The sequence below is a fragment of the Trichomycterus rosablanca genome, chromosome 18 (assembly GCF_030014385.1).
Source record: "Trichomycterus rosablanca isolate fTriRos1 chromosome 18, fTriRos1.hap1, whole genome shotgun sequence".
Taxonomy (NCBI): Eukaryota; Metazoa; Chordata; class Actinopteri; order Siluriformes; family Trichomycteridae; genus Trichomycterus; species Trichomycterus rosablanca.
The window spans coordinates 26739498-26760460 of NC_086005.1; the positions used below are offsets into that span (position 1 = coordinate 26739498).

The 20963-nt window shown below is 43.7% G+C and overlaps 1 protein-coding gene across 1 annotated transcript in view; it reads right to left on the reverse strand.

Annotated features, from left to right (window-relative positions):
* kcnj6 (potassium inwardly rectifying channel subfamily J member 6) overlaps positions 1 to 20963 on the reverse strand; it is a 48069-nt gene that overhangs the window by 12460 nt on the left and 14646 nt on the right. The window contains exon 2 of the mRNA XM_063013576.1: positions 2707 to 3631. Within this exon, the coding sequence (XP_062869646.1) occupies positions 2707 to 3607 (901 nt within the window). The 5' untranslated portion in view covers positions 3608 to 3631. The remainder of the gene's footprint in view (positions 1 to 2706; positions 3632 to 20963) is intronic.

Sequence of the window (20963 nt, forward strand, 5' to 3'; positions counted from 1 at the left end):
CCGGGCCGCACAGAAAGAATAAATAATTAGAGATCGCTAGAAAAGCACTTTTTACTGCTTCTATTTCGGGTGTTATTGTCTGATTGTCACCCCTAGGTGGAAGCAGCATCTCGTCGCACCAAAAAAAAGCTCATGTTACACCGTTTGTGAGCAATATTAATAAATCCTCCCTTCCCCGCCGGTCCGTGAAATTATATCTTATATGAAACCAGTCCGTGGTGCAAAAAAGGTTGGGTAACACTGATTTAGCAGACGCCTTTATCCAAAACGATTTATGTTACAGTTACAGTCTGAGCAATTGAGGATTGAGCAACAGCAGCAACCTGGCAGTGGTGGGGCTTGAACCAGTGACCAACAACCTCTGACTGTTCTCCTCAGCCTGACTGTCCCTGAACATACTTAAACACTGTCCCCATGGACCACAGCCTAATATCTTTAGACTCCCCCTGTACAGTCCTAAATTAGGAACACGTTTTCTATTCCACAGATCATTTGCTCGACCCTCGCACATTAAACTCACCCCCCCATGAGAGTTCGTGATTTAGCCCTCAGCTGCCCATCATTCCGTGTTGGTTCATCCGCTCCCGGTGGGTTCGCTTTACCTCACCTGCGCTCCTCAGTTCGGGCAGCTGAGGCCCCACACGTGCGTCTAACGAAGGATCCTGGAAGTCTGATAAAACCCGTAATCTTCAACAATTGCCGGGAAAATCGGAGGTGTCAACGGCTCTGGCTTCCAATTAGCCTGACCTCTGCTGCCCGGACAATAACCGGGGTCAGGTACAGGAGGAAATACTGCGGTGTCTCAGTGAGCTGTGTTTATTACATATAAATCAACCCCATCGTTACAGTACTGCGCTCAGCTCACAGTTATTTTGCTCTCGTTATAGGGTCGTGGTGGCTCGGCGGTCGAGGTATCGGACTAGTAATCATACAGTTGCTGGTTCAAACCTCACCACTGCAAGCTGCCACTGCTGAGCCTCTATAATTGCAAGAAAATTGTATTTAATTGGATAAAAGCGCCTGCTAAATGCAGTAAAAGTAAAATTAAAAGCTGTTACTGCTTTTATACCCTTAAGTCCTTTAGGCTAAGCTGGAATAAGCTCTGACCTGGTACGATCGAACACAAGCTAGACTTGAACAACCCTGTTTTCTCAGAATGATCACCAACCATGTATGAAATGGATTTAGAAACTGTAGTGCTTCTGGTTTCCTGATCTTAATAAAGGTAAAGGTCAGAAATTGCTTTTTTTTTTACTGACAATACCGATGTTAACCAGACCTGATCGAGCTAATGCTTCCTCATACAGAGCTTTTAATTCTGCTACAGTATGAAGGTTAAAAAAAGACCTTATAAAATGACCAGCCTTTATTAAACACTAAATGTGCACACTTAGACATTAATAGTATTATTATTATATTTAGGTTAATAAAAAGGTATACACCGATCAGCCATAACATCAGCCACTCACTGTCCATTTTATCAGCTCCACTTACAATATAGAAGCACTTTCTACAATTACTGACTGTAGTCCATCTGTTTCACTACATACTTTGTAACCTGCTTTCACCCTGTTCTTCAATGGTCAGGACCCCCACAGGACCACCACAGAGCAGGTATTATTTGAGTAGTGGATCATTCTCAGCACTGCAGTGACACTGACATGGTGGTGGTGTGTTAGTGTGTGTTCTGCTGGTATGAGTGGATAAGACACAGCAGCGCTGCTGGAGTTTTTAAATACAGTGTCCACTCACTGTCCACTCTATTAGACACTCCTACCTAGTTGGTCCACCTTGTAGATGTGAAGTCAGAGACAATCGCTCATCTATTGCTGCTGTTTGAGTTGGTCATCTTCTAGACCTTCATCAGTGGTCACAGGATGCTGCCCACGGGGTGATGTTGGCTGGATATATTTGGTTGGTGGACTAATCTCAGTCCAGCAGTGACAGTGAGGTGTTTAAAAACTCCAGCAGTGCTGCTGTGTCTGATCCACTCATACCAGCACAACACACACTAACACACCACCACCATGTCAGTGTCACTGCAGTGCTGAGAATCATCCACCACATAAATAATACCTGCTCTGTGGTGGTCCTGACCATTAAAGAACAGCATGAAAGGGGGCTAACAAAGCATGCAGAGAAACAGATGGACTACAGTCAGTAATTGTAGAACTACAAAGTGCTTCTATATGGTAAGTGGAGCTGATAAAATGGACAGTGAGTGTAGAAACAAGAAGGTGGTTTTAATGTTATGGCTGATCGGTGTATATATATTGTACTAAGCTTGTGTTGTGTACATGCAGCTAATGCATTTTCCAATCATCTCCATCACTGAAATCTCTCGATAGATTGTTGCCCCCCTGTAGAACCCCATCTCACTCAGCCTGATCACTTTATTATGCTGTTGATAATGAAAGAGCATCTCATTTTCTCACACTCGATACGCCTCTTAGGTACTGCACACTCACCGCTCTGGTCTGTACATTTATTCTTTATGTAATGAGATACATCTAACATACAGACGTACTTTATGGGGATACAGTTGCTGACTGTAGTTACTCGGAATACAGAACATACCAATCAATAAATGAATGTACGGACAAGCTGTACCTAAGTCCAGCTCAGTAACTGGACATCTGACCACAGGCAGGCCTTCAGTCTCCCTTGACTATCAATAAAACACATCAAGAGCACAAACATTCCTACCTGTGGCTTCCACCATGCCCTCTAGAATCACCACGATCTCCAGCTCCTCCTTTGCCAGGGTGGCTTTGGAAATCTCCCAGAAGGGGCTGTGCTGGTTGATCTCATGGCAGATGATGAGCGGGGACACGAGGAAGAGTCGATCGTCACCCGTGTCATAGCCCACGTTCATGTCTGTCTGGTTGAGGGGGATGAACTCCCCCTCCTTGGTCTGTTTGGACTTGATCAGCTTGGCTCTGATGGAGGCCTCGACGATGTGCGAGTTCCTCAAGTCCCCCACGCGGAACATCAAGCAAAGGCGCCCGTCGCGCATCGAGATGACCGTGTTGGTGGAGAACACCAGCGTCTCCGCCCGCTTTTTGGGCTGCGAGATCTTCACAAACATGCAGCCCACCATAAAAGCGTTCACGATGGATCCCAGCACAGACTGCACCAGCAGGAGCACTATTCCCTCCAGGCACTTGTCGGTGATCACCCGGTAGCCGTAACCGATGGTGGTCTCGGTCTCGATGGAGAACAGGAAGGCTGAGACGAAGCCCTCCAGGTTGTTGACGCACGGCGTCCACGCTTGGTCTCCCAGGTGGTCCAGATCCCCTCGCGCGTAGGCGATCAACCACCACATGAAGCCGAAGAAGAGCCACGTGACCGTGTAGACCAGTACGAAGATGAAGAGGTTGAAGCGCCACTTCAGGTCCACCAGCGTGGTAAAGATGTCCGTGAGGTAGCGGTAGGTTTCGCGGACGTTGCCGTGGTGCACGTTGCACTTGCCGTCCTTGCGGACGTAGCGCTGGATCTTTCGCTTGGCTCGCTCGGGATCCTGGAGCTGCTTGGGCAAATCGTCCCTGGCCTGCTTGGGCAGCCGTGGCTGTCTCACTGTGACGGGGCTCTCCACATCCTGCTCCATTTGGCCTTCTGGAAGGATCTGAGCCTGGAGGTAAGATACAGGAGATGAATTAATCTCTACGTTAAACCCGAGTTTTAATTTCTAGCACAAATGTGTTTATATTATTCCAGGTAAACAGTATCTCTAGATGAGGGAGGCTAATCAGCCGTACCTAAACTGTACATCATCCTACACTCCTGAGAAGAGGGCATGTCTAGGTTCTTAGAGGTGCCTTAATTCTAAATGATAATCTGACTGAATAACGAGGGAGCGTCCGATGCTTCCATAGCGCTGAAGGCAATCCAAGCATTTAGTGCTGCACGACTGATGGACGAAAGCGGAGCAACCAATGGAGTTCTCATCAAATGTAAATACATTCTCATTGATTTGTATAAATGTGTAATTATACGAGTGTCATTTCTTTGTAAATCCGGCCTCGTCAGGGACGGTTTAACCATTTTCGGTACACAGAGGGAGACGTTATCCGGCGTGCTAGCGGTTTGAACAGCCTCAGCCCATAGGTTTGAATGGCCCAAGGCTAACTGTGTTAGCTTAGTAAGTAGTGCATCCAAATAATCTGCCTTATGGGTTCGATGTCTTATTAGAACCCTCTCTACTGAGGCAGCTGATCAGGTAGGGAGTAGGCAGCAATTTTAGCTTCATCTAGCTTTCAGCAGCAAGGAGGGCATTTCATATCCAGCCACCCCTCCCTCAGTCACAGCCAACCATGTCTGTTAAGTGCCCGGCTAGGCCAGCAGCACTTCTAAGATTCACACTTAAGACTTGGTGGTGATCGGCTAGCTTATCAGATTTCAAGTTTTTCGTTTTCCGTGTTTATCCCGCCCCCGGTCGCCCCGGCATTCCACACCTCGGAAAATCACAAACGAGAGACGATGTCTACACCGCTGATCCGAGGGCCGGTGGAACAGTGTGTGCACCGACCGTCTCATCAGTCTCTCAGGCTAAACTGCTCCACCGTGGCCGTAAGCGGCACGCCACGCGCCGAATCTCCACGTCTGAAGGTTCCTAACAACCCCTGCACGGCCTCCTCACACAGCAAGCTCCTCACTAAACAGCACCGTAACCATCCGGCACGATTTTCTTCTTCTTCTTCACGGGAGGTGGCTCAGGAACGAGAAGCGGAGAACATCTCCGTCTTATAATGAAGAGGAACATGTCAGCACAGCAAAAGCGCCGTCGTGTTTCATGCAAATATGAGATTTATTTCCAGAGTCTTGGATGCAAAAAGTAGTGGTTAAGAGAGCGTAACGGTGCCTACCACTGAGATTCACCCTCAAATCCTCACAGCCGCGTGGCGTTGATTGTTTGGGGTTTCTTCAGAAGCAAACTTGTGTAATATAAATATATATATATTATTCTGCATGTATCTGACATGCTTCCTCTTTACTGATGATTCTTCATGACCTTATTCTGTCACTCTGAGGTGGATCAGCGTTCTCCAATTAATGCTAAAGTAAATACATGCAAGAATTCTACATGCATTCAGTTTTCATTCTTTGACCAAAAGTTTATGGACACCTGACTGAGCGTGTTAAAAATTCAAGAGCTTTATTGTCATGTGCGCAGAAGAAGCAGCTGTTACACTGTACAATAAACTTCTTACTTTGCTTGTCCTCCGAACGTCATTTATGTATATATACACCGATCAGCCATAACATTAAAACCACCTCTACACCCACTGTCCATTTTATCAGCTCCACTTACCATATAGGAGCACTTTGTAGTTCTACAATTACTGACTGTAGTCCATCTGTTTTTTTTTTACCTGCTTTCACCCTGTTCTTCAGTGGTCAGGACCCCCACAGGACCACCACAGAGCAGGTATTATTTAGGTGGTGGATCATTCTCAGCACTGCAGTGACACTGACATGGTGGTGGTGTGTTAGTGTGTGTTGTTCTGGTATGAGTGGATCAGACACAGCAGCGCTGCTGGAGTTTTTTAACACCTCACTGTCACTGCTGGACTGAGATTAGTCCACCAACCAAAAATATCCAGCCAACAGCGCCCCGTGAGCAGCGTCCTGTGACCACTGATGAAGGTCTAGAAGATGACCGACTCAAACAGCAGCAATAGATGAGCGATCGTCTCTGACTTTACATCTACAAGGTGGACCGACTAGGTAGGAGTGTCTAATAGAGTGAACAATGAGTGGACACGGTATTTAAAAACTCCAGCAGCGCTGCTGTGTCTGATCCACTCATACCAGCACAACACACACTAACACACCACCACCATGTCAGTGTCACTGCAGTGCTGAGAATCATCCACCACCTAAATAATACCTGCTGCTCTGTGGTGGTCCTGTGGGGGTTCTGGCCATTGAAGAACAGCATGAAAGGGGGCTAACAAAGCATGCAGAGAAACAGATGGACTACAGTCAGTAATTGTAGAACTACAAAGTGCTTCTATATGGTAAGTGGAGCTGATAAAATGGACAGTGGGTGTAGAAACCAGGAGGTGGAGCAATTACGCAATGTATTTTGTTCAAATTTCCATATCAGTACCATGGGGGTTAATATGGACTTCATTTGCACCTAGAACCACTTTGTCTGTGGAAATTTGTGCCCGATCAGTCGAAAAAGCATTTGTTAAGTCAGCGTATTCACCATCTTTGGTTTAAAAAACTACAATTCTGCAATTCTGTCGTGATTTAATCCTGATGGAGGGCTGCAGCATTGATTGAGCCTCGTTAGTGACCTGTCACGTTAATAAATAATTAAACTAAATAAAACATACAGATCGCTCAGCATTTTTACGTTCTAATTGATGACTGTTATAAAAAATTAATTATTTACAATTTAATAGACTTGTGTTTAATCCATGCTGCATTTCTGTGTGATTTCAGAGGGTAAAATATGACAAATAATAAATATAATAGGTTTGTTACCAATTAAGAAATAATGTAGTATATTATTGGTACTGGGCATTTGTTAGGTTTATCCAATAGATGTTATTTGGGGTTAAATTTGTGGCTCTGTACAGGTCACTGCAGTTCCTACACATAGAAGTCTTCAAGGATCACACATAGTAAACAGGGGCCCAATCATACTTGCTCAAGGGCCCAACTGAATGGCAGAGCTGGGATTTGAACTCTCAACCTTTCGATTGATAAGCAAAGCTCTACGCACTAGAGTGAATGAAACAGCTTTGTGTCCAGATTCATTATTTTGAATACATTACTTCCGATACTAAACGTGCTCACATGTTATTATTATTATTTTATTATTATTGTTAATTGGAACGGTTTCCACAAGTGCTTTTAATTTTACTTATTATTTTACTAAAACAAGTCACCACAAGTCAAAACCTTTAAAACACTAATCTCTTTCCTCCGGTCTTCCTCCAGGCTCCAGTTATAAAAATAACAAATCAATAATTTGCTTCTACAGAAACGTATAATTAGCCGTTCGTCTATTTAACATCATTTGAACTGAGAGTGACCGTCGTAGGCGTCTGACCTTTGTTCCCGGTGTGTGTACGCCTGAGCACACAAGGACAGGACAGTCGAAGCTCACATCAGTGACATCAGTTCACTTAAGCTTTCCCAGCGTCCCTTATCTCTCCCCCACTTCCTTTTGTTCCGTCCCCGCGGAGCTGTCAGGACCGATTATGTCCGTGCCGAGTCAAAACGCTGCTCTTTTACCCGCTTTTGCGTACAGTCACTTTGGCATATCTGGTTTTAAATAAATATATAATCCTGCAAACTGACGTGACGTAATGCTGCTGAACGGCACCCTACACAGTTTTTGTTACCAATTAAGAAATAATACATACATCATTTACAAATGAATAGATTCTGTTTAATCCACTCCTGGGTTCGATCCCCATTTATGTGCGGAGTTTGAATGTTCTCCCCGTGTCTGCGTGGGTTTCCTCCGGGTGCTCCGGTTTCCTCCCACAGTCCAAAAACATGCAGTCAGGTTAATTGGAGACACTGAATTGCCCTATAGGTGAATGGCTGTGTGTGTGTGTGTGTGTGTGTGTCTGCCCTGCGATGGACTGGCGCCACGTCCAGGGTATTACTGTGTGCCTTGCGCCCATTGAAAAGCTGGGATAGGCTCCAGCAAACCCCCAAAGATTGGATACGCGGAAAGTGAGTGAGTGAGTGTTTAATAATGGGTGTGGCTAAGAAACCCAAACTTAATAATTAGAAGGGGTGTGTGCATACTTTAGGCCATATCAATAGAACTTTTAATTCAGGGATCTGACCTTAGTTCTGTCATATTCATTTACTTTGACTGACTGATCCTGGATCAGCAAGCTTAAAAGTATTAAATATAATCTTTCTGCAGAATTATAATGTGTAATAATGTCATTATTGCTCTTTTCTAATATAAAAATGCAATAACTAGAGAAGACCAGGAGGTTTTCCGGAGATCAGAACTGATCCAACTAAATATACCATGAACTGGGGTGGCCTGACCTTTCACAATCAAGCCTCAGCTTTAGCTCACAGACAGATGATCTCACATTCTGACTGTTCTATATAAAAAATACTAAGCACATTATTTAAATGGAATGTATTTAAATGTGTCATTTTTCCCCCTGATAATTTAGTGTGCGATTTCAGTTTATTTAGCAGCCAATCCACCTCCTGCATACATTTACACTTACATTTACCATTACATTTTTGGCATTTAGCAGACGACTTTATCCAAAGCAACTTACATTACAGTTACAGTATACAATCTGAGCAATTGAGGGTTAAAGGCCTTGCTCAAGGGCCCAACAGCAGCAACCAGGCAGTGGGGCTTGAACCAGCAACCTTCTGATTACTAGTCTTGTACCTTAACCACTAGGCTACGGCTTACATTTATGGCATTTAGCAGACACGTTTTATCCAAAGCGACTTACACCGGTGACTGATACAATGCAAACAATTGAAGGTTAGGGGACTTGCTCAGGGGTCCAGCATTGGCAACTTAGGCTTGAACCAGCAACCTTCTGATTACAGTATTTCAGTATTTTCAGTATCTTTTAGTCCAGTTTTTTTTAAATATTTTGTGAGGAAGCTTTGAGGAAACTAGAGTACTAGAGTACAGGTAATTCCTCACACACGCAGGTCCCAATGACCAACGTTAGCTCTGCTGTATTCGCTCTGCTGTACCCGCTCTGCCAGCTGTGCCACCATGCAAGGCATCTAGTCAAGCATCAATTTCTATGCTAAAATAAGTGACTTCTACACTCGCTTCAGTGCCAGAGAGGTGCAGTAAAGCGTCATATAAAAGCAGGGTGAGACTCAAATAAACAGAATGCATCAAAGCCCAACGTCAGCAAAAATCAAGTGTGGCACAGCGTTTGAAGTCGGGCTGGTATTCGGCGGCACTCAAGTGCATTACAGACGCACAAAGGAACACACACACACACACACACACACCCACGAAAACACCACCGGGGAGCGTTTCTTTCCAGTAGGGATCATGCCATTGTTAAAGTCGGCAGGGGTCCTAGCGCTGCGTCTGAAGGAAAAGAACCTTCACAGCAGATCTGCACACACGCACGCACGCACACATGCACACACACACACACACACACACACACACACACACACACACACACACACACACACACACATGCATAGAGTGACAGGTTATAAATACAATGTTCTAGGAAAGGTCACGCCATTTCACATCACGATCAAATTGTATTAGAGTGTCGCTGTTTCCTGCTGAGACACCTCATGATCGCTATTTTGTCGTTCATCTTTGTTCTACAAGCCCACACACACACACAGGAACAGCGGATTACCGCACACACACACACACACACACACACACACACACACACACACATACACACATACAGTGACTGGAAAATGTATTCACTCCCCAACCTTCATTTATAAAAGTGATTTTAACATTAACTCAGAGTTTCTCAGTAAAGAAAGTTCATAAACATTTATTCGAAAGTATTAACCCCCCTTGAGTTATAACTGGATGACCGACGTTCGGCATTTATTCCAGCTAATAGTCATGACGAAACAATTTAAGCCGATTATTTCACATCATAGATCTTTTAAGATCTTCTGGGTCAGCTGGAAAGCCATCAGTATTAAAATTTCCTCACAAATACGTGATAAAATGAATATCTGGACACCTACTGGGCCACTCAGGGACATTTTATTGTCATTTGAAACCACTGTAGCCCCTTTCTTTTGAGCAAACTGCCAGTCCCTGCTGCTGAAACACATTATGATTACGTGATGCTACCACCAGCGTATTTTACAACAGGACTGTTGTTACCTCAGCCAGCACACTAACACTGCCATCGACATGTCTGACTGTTCACTATAAATAAACTAAGCTTATCGTTTTAATGGAACGCACTGAGATGTGTCGAATTTAGTGCAACATTTTAGCTTATGTGGCAGCCAACCCACCTCTTGCATATATTAGGAGGGTGTTACATGGCTGACATTTACAGATTACACCACACTTGCTGCCCAGGATTCAAGCTGAAGAACTTAATCCTACAAATTTGAAGAGACTTGCAAATGATGTGCTGATGATTCTACTGAAACAGAGACAGAACGTTTCTGAAGAACAAAGCTCCCCCTGGACACCCTGGACGTTTTAGGGACTTAAGGACACACTCCTCCAGACTTAAAAACAGTTTTTTCCAAGTACTAATATTGCTTTAAATAAATACTGCCCTCCTACCCCTCCCACCTCAATATCATTGTAAACTAAAGTGGAATAACTTTAGCAGATGCCTTTATCCAAAGCGACTTACAGTACTGTGACAGTATACAGTCTGAGCAATTGAGGGTTAAAGGCCTTGCTCAAGGGCCCAACAGCAGCAACCGGGCAGTGGTGGGGCTTGAACCAGCAACCTTCTGATAACTAGTCTTGTACCTTAACCACTAGGCTATGGCTTACAGTACATTTATGGCATTTAGCAGACACAATTTATCCAAAGCGACTTACACCGGTGACTGATACAATGCAAGCAATTGAAGCAATTGGGGCCTTGCTCAGGGGTCCAGCATTGGCAACTTAGGCTTGAACCAGCAACCTTCTGATTACAGTATTTCAGTATTTTCAGTATCTTTCAGTATCTTTCAGTATCTTTCAGTCCAGTATTTTTTGCATATAAACTAAAGTTGAATAACTTTACAAGTCGGGCAAAAATACTGTTATTGTACATGTGCAACACTATTACTGTTTTTATTTATATTTTTATATACTTTTTCTTTTTATACGTTTAGACCTTAATATTTAAGGACTTGCTTAAAGTCCTTAAATATGGTATTTTTCACCGTTTTAGTGTGTATGTGTATGTGACAGCGTATGTTTCTCATTTATTTTTTCCACGGAGCTGCACAGAAAATTTACAATGAATTATTGTACTATATGGATTATTGTTGATCTATGAGATCTAGGGTTGAGCTATATCTGTTAGGGCACATTGGTGCTGGGAAACCTAAAGAATGGGGTTAATAATAATCATCGGGGGCGGATGGAGCCCCTTTATTTGACGTGTACAGTACAATTAAATTCTTTGTTCACTTCTCAATCTCAATCTCTTTGGAGGCTGGGGTCAGAGCGCAGGGTCGGCTATTGTACGGCGCCCCTGGAGCTAAGGGGGTCAAGTGCCTTGCTCATGGGTCTAACAGTGGCTGCATGGCAGAACCAGAACCAACTCAAACCTTGGTAATCCACAGCTCTACCCACGAGGCTACCCTCGCAAATTCTACAGCTACTGTAAGCAGATGTTGAGAAATCAGAGCACATCGTTCGGATCAGCACCGCGCCCTAATGCAACATCTGACTGAGCCCATGGCGTCTCGCGTTGAATCATTTCCTTTCCATTTCTTCTAGGCATGTCCAAATGAGAAGAAAACCAGAGGAAGGAGGAACATTTCCACAGGAACAAGTGCACACATGTAATGTGTTGTGCTCAGAATCCCTGACTGACTGAGTTTCTAGGTAAGTGAGGAAGAAGAAAAAAAGCCAGCAGTACCGGTGTCATATTTAATAACCCAATAAGCGCACAAGCAAGCCGGCTAATAGAATTTCTCTCAGAAAGTAAGATATGCTCACTTTGCTTGAATAAAGACAAATGTAATTTCTTAGGGCTGGCAGCTGTTAAATGAAAGTAAAAAAAAACGTCTCGTCGTTCGCGACGTCGCGGTTCTACGGTTAAGCAGATTTCCATATGGTAGCTGCTCGCTCCGCCACAGTCAAAAAATGCACAGTGTCACTGCAGTCACACCCCGGAGGAGCGTGGCCCTGCGCCAGCCCGGGGAACACGGTTTTAATTCTGGCATTTCCACTCTGGGAATGAGGCTGAAATCAGACAGGGTGGTGGAGAGACGGTGAACTCAACACCCACGATTATTAAGCTGCTGCACTTTTTATGTAATCTACTTTCTATCTAAGTGCAGGTTAACCTCAGTTTGTTAGTGTCCATGGGTGCTGAAGGATAAAAAGGGGAATTCTGGGAAATGTAGTCTGTACTACACTGTTGTGCTTGTAAACTGGTTGTAATAAGCACTGCACTGCATGACACGACTGCAGCTTCTCAGTGGTCAGCGTAAAGAAACCCCGGGCGACAGCGTCTCAGGTACTACGTTAAATGTCCAGAAAGCTTCACAAGGCTGCGTTCAGATCGCTCCTGACAGTGTATTTACCCCAGAGGAGAAGAGGGGCATTTAATGGGATGTTATCTGTCAGGTCAGATGTCGTGTTATGTCATATGGTTCACCCTCAGTGCAAACGTGGCTTCCTCGCCGTCCCATCACTGTCTCTTCCAATACTACAGAAGTGACGTTTCATGTTAAAGTGAAGAAATCTGAAAGCATGGCTAAATGTAATAAGACGTTTATTACGTCTGATATTAATATTAAAGGCGTTCGTCCCGCATGCAGTTAAACAAGCGAGCACTCGGTGTTCGTTTCAGCTGTGTGAGGTGCCCTCAATCTACATCTACATCTCATTTGCATCAGACGTGGCTTAATTAATCCTCATTTACATAAAACCCACCCAACCCCAGTTTGTGCAGGTGTAGAACATTTTTAAGCAGGTTGTGCTCACCTGCAGGGAGAACATTAAGTTAAAATAAAGTTAAATACACGGATAATATCAGCAGAACACAATCGAATAGCTGTCCAGACTTTTAAAAGAGAGCTCCGTGCTTTTGTCCTAGAGTTATAATAATAATCACAACATTGGGCGGCACGGTGGCTCGGTGGGTAGCACCGTCGCCTCACAGCGAGAGTGCCCTGGTCCACTGCTGGTCCACTGCTGTGTCTGATCCACTCATACCAGCACAACACACACTAACACACCACCACCATGTCAGTGTCACTGCAGTGCTGAGAATGATCCACCACCCAAACAATACCTGCTCTGTAGTGGTCCTGTGGGGGTCCTACCCATTGAAAAACATCATAAAAGGGGGCTAACAAAGCATGCAGAGAAACAGATGGACTACAGTCAGTAATTGTAGAACTACAAAGTGCACATGAGACAGTGAATGTAGAAACAAGGAGGTGGTTTTAATGTTATGGCTGATCACTGTGCTTTTGTGGTGTACAGTCTACATACGCCTTTAAGAGAGAACTCGTCCGGTTCTATATGTCTTTAGGAGAGAATTCGTCTGGTTCCATACAACTTAAAGATAGAACTCGTCTGGTTCCATATGCCTTTGAGAAAGAACTCATCCGGTTCCATATGCCTTTAAGAGAGAACTTGTCCGGTTCCATACGCCTTTAAGAGAGAACTTGTCCGGTTCCACATGCCTTTAAGAGAGAACTCGTCCGGTTTCATATGTCTTTAGGAGAGAACTCGTCCGGTTCCATACAACTTTAAGAGAGAACACGTCTCGTTCCATATGCCTTTAAGAGAGAACTCGTCCGGTTCCACATGCCTTTAAGAGAGAACTCGTCCGGTTTCATATGCCTTTAAGAGAGAACTCGTCCGGTTCCATACGACTTTAAGAGAGAACTCGTCCGGTTGCATACGCCTTTGAGAAAGAACTCATCCGGTTCCATATGCCTTTGAGAAAGAACTCGTCCGGTTCCATACGCCTTTAAGAGAGAACTCGTCTGGTTCCACGTGCCTTTAAGAGAGAACTCATCCGGTTCTGTATTCCTTTAAGAGAGAACTCGTCTGGTTCCGTATTCCTTTAAGAGAGAACTCGTCCGGTTCCATATGCCTTTAAGAGAGAAATCGTCCGGTTCCATACGCCTTTAAGAGAGAACTCGTCCGGTTCCATACGCCTTTAAGAGAGAACCTGTTCGGTTCCATACGCTTTTGAGAAAAAACTTGTCTGGTTCCATACGCCTTTAAGAGAGAACTCGTCCGGTTCTGTATTCCTTTAAGAGAGAACTTGTCCGGTTCCACACGCCTTTAAACGAGAACTCTCTCGGCCCGTCCGTCCTCTGATGAGCAACACTATGTGTGTGTGTGTGTGTGTGTGTGTGTGTATGAGTGTGAACAGGACATGGCAGGTGTGTAAACATTCACTACTGTAATTAATCACATTACTCACTGTCTGGCCACCCAGCAGATGTTTCAATTCGCTCATTCTGCGGTTCTGTTACTAACCTCTCGTTGCTCCTCTGACAGAACCGACGGCTGAGTCACTTCCCAGCTGTGGGACGTTTCGGGACTCACACGGTGCAGATCTGGGCTTTTAGCTGCTGTCAGCTATTTTACTACCCTGTAACACCCACCGTCACTGTTTCCTAATGGTGCTCTAAAATGCTGTAAAACACGGCAGTTTAACAGCACTCTGTAACCCTGTTGCATAACTTTGCTCTGTAGAAAAACCACTAGAATAATGAAGCTGCTCTGTCACGGAGCTTTGTAATGTTGATCTGTAACGTTGTGATTAATATAATAATAATATTCATTTATATAGCGTCTTTCACATACCCAAGGTCGCTGCACATCAGACAACAAAAGCTAGGATTTAGAGGAGTAGTCAGAAGCAAAGAACGTCTGTAACACTGTACTGTAACAGCTTTGGGTAATACTGCTCTGTAACAGACGTCTGTAACATATCTAATACTGCACTATTGGTAACACTGCCGTGTAACACTGATCTGTAACAGACGTCTGTAACACTGCTCTATAACGGGTGTCTGTAACACTGCTTTATAAAAGCTTTAGGTAACACTGTAACACTGGTTTATAACAGATGTCTGTAACACTGCTTTATAACTGGTGTCTGTAACACTGCTTTATAAAAGCTTTAGGTAAAACTGTAACACTGCCCTATAACAGGTGTCTGTAACACTGCTTTATAAAAGCTTTAGGTAACACCGGTTTATAACAGATGTATGTAACACTGCTTTATTAAATCTTTGGGTAACACTGTAACACTGGTTTATAACAGATGTCTGTAACACTGCTTTATAACTGGTGTCTGTAACACTGCTTTATAAAAGCTTTAGGTAACACTGTAACACTGCCCTATAACAGGTGTCTGTAACACTGCTTTATAAAAGCTTTAGGTAACACCGGTTTATAACAAATGTATGTAACACTGCTTTATTAAATCTTTGGGTAACACTGTTATAAAACACTGCTCTGTAACAGATATATGTAACACTGCTTTATAATAGCTTTGGGTAACACTGGTATGTAACACTGCTCTGTAACAGACCGCCTGTAACAACGCTGTTAAAGACGACTTTGTAACATATCTAATACTGCACTATTGGTAACACTGCCATGTATCACTGCTCTGTAATGGATGTATGTAACACTGCTTTGTAAAATCTTTCGGTAACACTGTAATGTAACACTGCTCTGTAACAGACGTCTGTAACACTGCTTTATAATAGCTTCGGGTAACACTGCTCTGTAACACTGCTGTTCTTTACAAACTACCCTGTACCACAGTGTTTTACCACAGTAGTTTATTGCATAGCTCTGCCATAACTCCATGTAACAGTGCTAAATGTTTTCCTGCACTGGGATTCTGTAACAGCACTACGTAACAGTGGTCTGCACTGGGATTCTGTAACAGCACTGTGTAACACTGATCCGCACTGGGATTCTGTAACAGCACTACGTAACACTGATCCGCACTGGGATTCTGTAACAGCACTGTGTAACACTGATCCGCACTGGGATTCTGTAACAGCACTGTGTAACACTGATCTGCACTGGGATTCTGTAACGGCACTACGTAACACTGATGTGTTAAAGCTCTTGGTAATACTGCGGTGTTTGAGTACTCTGATACTAATATGCAATATCCTTTTGTTACAGTAGGTCTTGGTAACACTGCTTTGATAAAATCTGATATAATACTGTATCAGTGCTCAGTCGTACTGCTGAGTAACAGAACTCTGTGATTTGTAAATGTTCTTTTACACTGAAATACTCGGGCTCTCTGAGATCCAGTTCTAGGAAACACATTCTCTCTAACACAGCTCCGCAACTTTGCTGCATTGCTGCTCTGCAGCGCCGCTTTCTGCAACTCAACTGCAGTCCCAGGACATACGTCCTGCAGAGGGGACACAGGAGCCGAACGCCCAAGGAAAAACTGAAAGTCAGCGTATGCTAATTTATAGCTAATCTAATACAACACCTGTACATAAATGAGCTGTTCTGACCACGTCTTCATCTTCCTCACAGCTGATATAATTATCCCTTCATACCCGGACAAAGTACCGAACAACACACGGTCAGCCAGAACACACTCGCCATGCTCTCACAGGTCTCGGTGTAACGTTCTGTTTCAAAGCCGTGTTTATACAGAATCAGACAATGTGCTTTGTCTGGCCTGCTTAGTCACCGGACTGTCCAAATGGAGGCCATAAATGAGGAGAAGAATCGGTAATATTCATGAAGGCCCTGAAAAGGCACGGCCAGATGCAGTGAGGAGAGTGAATGAGCGCATTACCATAGCTGTTGTCTACGCAGAGACGGATACACGCGAACACAGAAGGCCACTGAACACACGCGCAGTGCAATCGAATTACACATGCAGTCGCTTTTCTGTACACACACTCCAACACCCAAATAAAGACAAATGTGCATCATTCCACAAGCTGTCTATAGATAGATAGATAGATGGATGGATGGATGGATACACAGATAGATAGATAGACAGATAGACAAACAGACAGAATGATAGACAGACAAATAGATAGATAGATAGATAGATAGATAGATAGATAGATAGATAGATAGATAGATAGATAGATAGATAGATAGATAGATAGACAGACATATAAAGAGATTAATAGACAGACAGATAGACTGATAGACAGACATAGATAGACAGATAGATAGGTAGGTAGATGGATAGACAGACAGACACATAGATAGACAATCAGACAGACAGAACAATAGAAAAGACAGACAAATACATAGTTAAATAGATAGATAGACAGACATATAAAGAAATAAATAGACAGACAGACAGACAGACAGACAGGACGATAGATAGATAGATAGATAGATAGATAGATAGATAGATAGATAGATAGATAGATAGATAGATAGATAGATAGATAGATAGAACGGACATACAGACAGGCAGACAGACAGATAAACAGATAGACAGACAGAAAGATAGTCAGACAGATTGATCGATAGACAGACAGATAGATAGATAGACAGACAAACAAATAGATAGACAGTCAGACAGAGAGATAGATAAATACTAGATAGATAGATAGATAGATAGATAGACAGATAGATAGACAGATAGATAGACAGACAGATAGACAGATAGCCGCCTAAGTGGAAAGTGAACTAGCCCACTCTTTCTGAGATCCAGGGTGTGAATCCCCAGGGGTGCTATCAGCCGATCAGGTGTCTACATACAAAACTACATGAGCGGCTGTGTCTGAGGTGTGGGGGAGGTGGCCGAGGCCCTGTGTTGGATTGGCGTCCTGTCCTGGGTGTGATACTGCACTGCACCAACATGAACCATGAAAATGAAATGAAAGATATAATAAAAGATAAATTAAGAACAGTGCGTGTTCATTCCTGTGTTTTGCCTCGTATTGATATAGGTTCAGCTAAATAAACACCACGTTCACGTGTTTCCTGGCGGTTCATTTTTACTCAGGACTCATTTACAATCACGCAAAGAAAATAGATCGCTTCTGTTTGAGTGGCAGCGCCACAGCGCCACAGCACAGGCCTTCGCCACCGGACCCGGGTCACGTTCAGTTATGCAATCGACTGGAGTGAAATTACACACTTAAAACAGCCTCCCGCACGCGGAGAGCCGCTGCCAGTTTTAGTGCTGCAGTAAATCAGAAATCACGGCAGGCCGCAGAACAGCAGTAATTACGCTCGCTTACAGAGATAATGTGTGTTTCTCACATACACTCGCCTGTGGCCATATGTGTGAGTACAGTCAGCAGAGAGAGAGAGAGAGAGAGAGAGAGAGAGAGAGAGAGAGAGAAGAGATGTCATCTCATTACAGACTCCAGACATAAATTGCAGAAATGTGCTGGATTACTGTTTTATTAGACTGGATGGATAAATGACACTGTTGCATAACCTTTCATCTTAAGTAATGCTGATGTGATTATGAGGATGAGATACTGAACAAATATCTGATCATTTAGTTCTGGGTCATTCTGCTTCTTTCCTTTTGACTTTGTCTATATTGTAGACAAAGGGCAGTTGTAGCCTAGTGGTTAAGGTACTGGTCCAGTTATCAGAAGGTTGCTGGTTTAAGCCTCACCACTGCCAGGTTGCCACTGGTGGGCCCTTGAGCAAGACCCTTAACCCTCAATTGCTTAGGTTGTATACTGTCTCAACTGTAAGTCTGCTAAATGCCGAAAATGTAAATGTATATTAAGTTATATACACCAATAAAGCATAACATTATGACCACCTTCCTAACTGACTGGTCTGCGGCTATGCAGCCCCATACGCAACAAACTGAGACGCTCTGTGTATTCTGACCCCTTTCTATCAGAACCAGCATGAACTTCTTCAGCTATTTGAGATACAGTAGCTCATCTGTTGGATCGGACCACACGGGCCACCCATGACCCTGTCGCCGGTTTACCACTGTAACTTCCTTGGACCACTTTTGATAGATACTGACCACTGCAGACCGGGAACACCCCACAAGAGCTGCAGTTTTGGAGATGCTCTGACCCAGTCGTCTAGCCGTCACAATTTGTCCCTGGTCAAACTCACTCAGATCCTCACGCTCACCCAGTTTTCCTGCTTCTAAACATCAACTTTGAGGATAAAATGTTCACTTGATGACTAATATATCCCCCCCACTAACAGGTGCCGTGATGAAGAGATAATCAGTGTTATTCACTTCACCTGTCAGTGCTCATAATGTTATGCTTATGCCTACCTAATGTTTGTGTTTAGCAATGTAACGTTTTTCATTCGTGAAGCGAGGCGTCCTAGCAATCCTACGGCAATTCAGTTAGCAATCGGTTAGTCAAAATGTCCAAGATGTCGAAGTCTAAAGCAGGTAAAACACGACTCGGGAAACTAAGTTTAGAAAACTAACAACCAATTCTGTGTTGGGTCAAAACACGGACGAGTATTTTCATAGTTTTCGCACCGTCGCTGGATGTTCTAGGTTTACATTCATCTATTAAGGTAGCTGTGCTGCGTATTGTAGCTTCTAATTATTCTATCATTCGATTTATGAGTGTAACCTAATGACTGCAGTGCAATGTGGCACATAATTAAGCACATCTTCCAGTGAATTTAGTACAGCCCTTGTTATATAGTATTAGATTATATGTAATTATAGGCGTGGTGCTGCAGCAGATAGTGTGGGTGCTGTTCTCCTTCTGTCGATGTATTTACTTCACCTGTCAGTGGTCATAATGTTATGCCTCTTAAGCATTTGCTGTAGTTTTAGAAGTAAAAAAATCTTGTAATGTCACACCCCCCTGGACAGGTACTCGTGTTCCCCCACAGGTTAAAAACCCCTGACCTAGGTGACCCAGAAACAGCCTAATATTTCTAAACAACTGACTCTGACATGCATTATATTTTTCCAGCTCGCCAATATCGACCTTCCCATGGTTACAGCGGTAACGAGGGACGAAGTAAATTCTGAGAATGCTGCAGTAATTACAGAAGGCCCGTACAAAAGGACCAGTGTCCTCCCACTAATGACTTAATCATAGGTAGGAACTCCACGGCTGGCTAAGTAATAAGCAACCGTAGTGAGACGCTCGGATCTCCTGCTTATTTATCCTTACATTAAATGTTTACAATTAAACGTAAGCAACTATCAATTATCTATTTACCTCTCGTGAACCCACCTCCTTGTTTCTACACTCACTGTCCATTTTATTAGCTCAACTTACCACACAGAAGCACTTTGTAGTTCCACAATTACTGACTGTAGTCCATCTGTTTCTCAACATACGTTTTTAACCTGCTATCACCCTGTTCTTCAATGTTCAGGACCCCCACAGAGCAGGTATTATTTAGGTGGTGGATCATTCTCAGCACTGCAGTGACACTGACATGGTGGTGGTGTGTTAGTGTGTGTTGTGCTGGTATGAGTGGATCAGACAAAGCAGCACTGCTGGAGTTTTTAAATACCATGTCCACTCACTGTCCACTCTATTAGACACTCCTACCTGGTTGTTCCACCTTGTAGATGTAAAGTCAGAGACGATCGCTCATCTATTGCTGCTGTTTGAGTCGGTCATCTTCTAGACCTTCATCAGTGGTCACAGGATGCTGCACACGAGGCGCTGCTGGCTGGATATTTTTGGTTGGTGGACTATTCTCAGTCCAGCAGTGACAGTGAGGTGTTTAAAAACTCCAGCAGCGCTGCTGTGTCTTATCCACTCATACCAGAACCAGGTCTAGCTTGCAAGCTAGCAGAATCGCACATTTTAGCAGTAAGATACATTACGCTGCGGATTTAAACGTATATATCGTAGATTTTCACATGGTTTCCTGCCAAGCATAATAAAATAAACCTCCACTTTATCTCCTGTTCTTAATTTCTCTTTTTTATAGCTGCACAGATGTTAAATCCTAATGCTTTTAGGTTCTTGTTGCACTGCGCATGTGGAAATGCGATGACTTCCACTATTAAACAAAGCAGCTGGTTCTGCTGTAAGTTTCTTTATGATTTAACCTCACCTAGAGTTTAAGTTTTAAATATTCGGCAATGTCAAGGTCAACTAGTGGTAAACTTGAATAAAAAACATCCACTAACTAGTACTGCTGCTGGTTTTAGCCTAGGACAACACCATACTGGACCCGACTACAAATCCTTCACTGCACAAGCAGGGTGGCTAAGTGGGTAGCACTGTCGCCTCACAGCAAGAAGGTCCTGGGTTCGATCTCCAGGTGGGTCGGAGTTTGCATGTTCTCCCCGTGTCCGCGTGGGTTTCCTCCCACAGTCCAAAGACGTGCAAGTGAGGTGAAT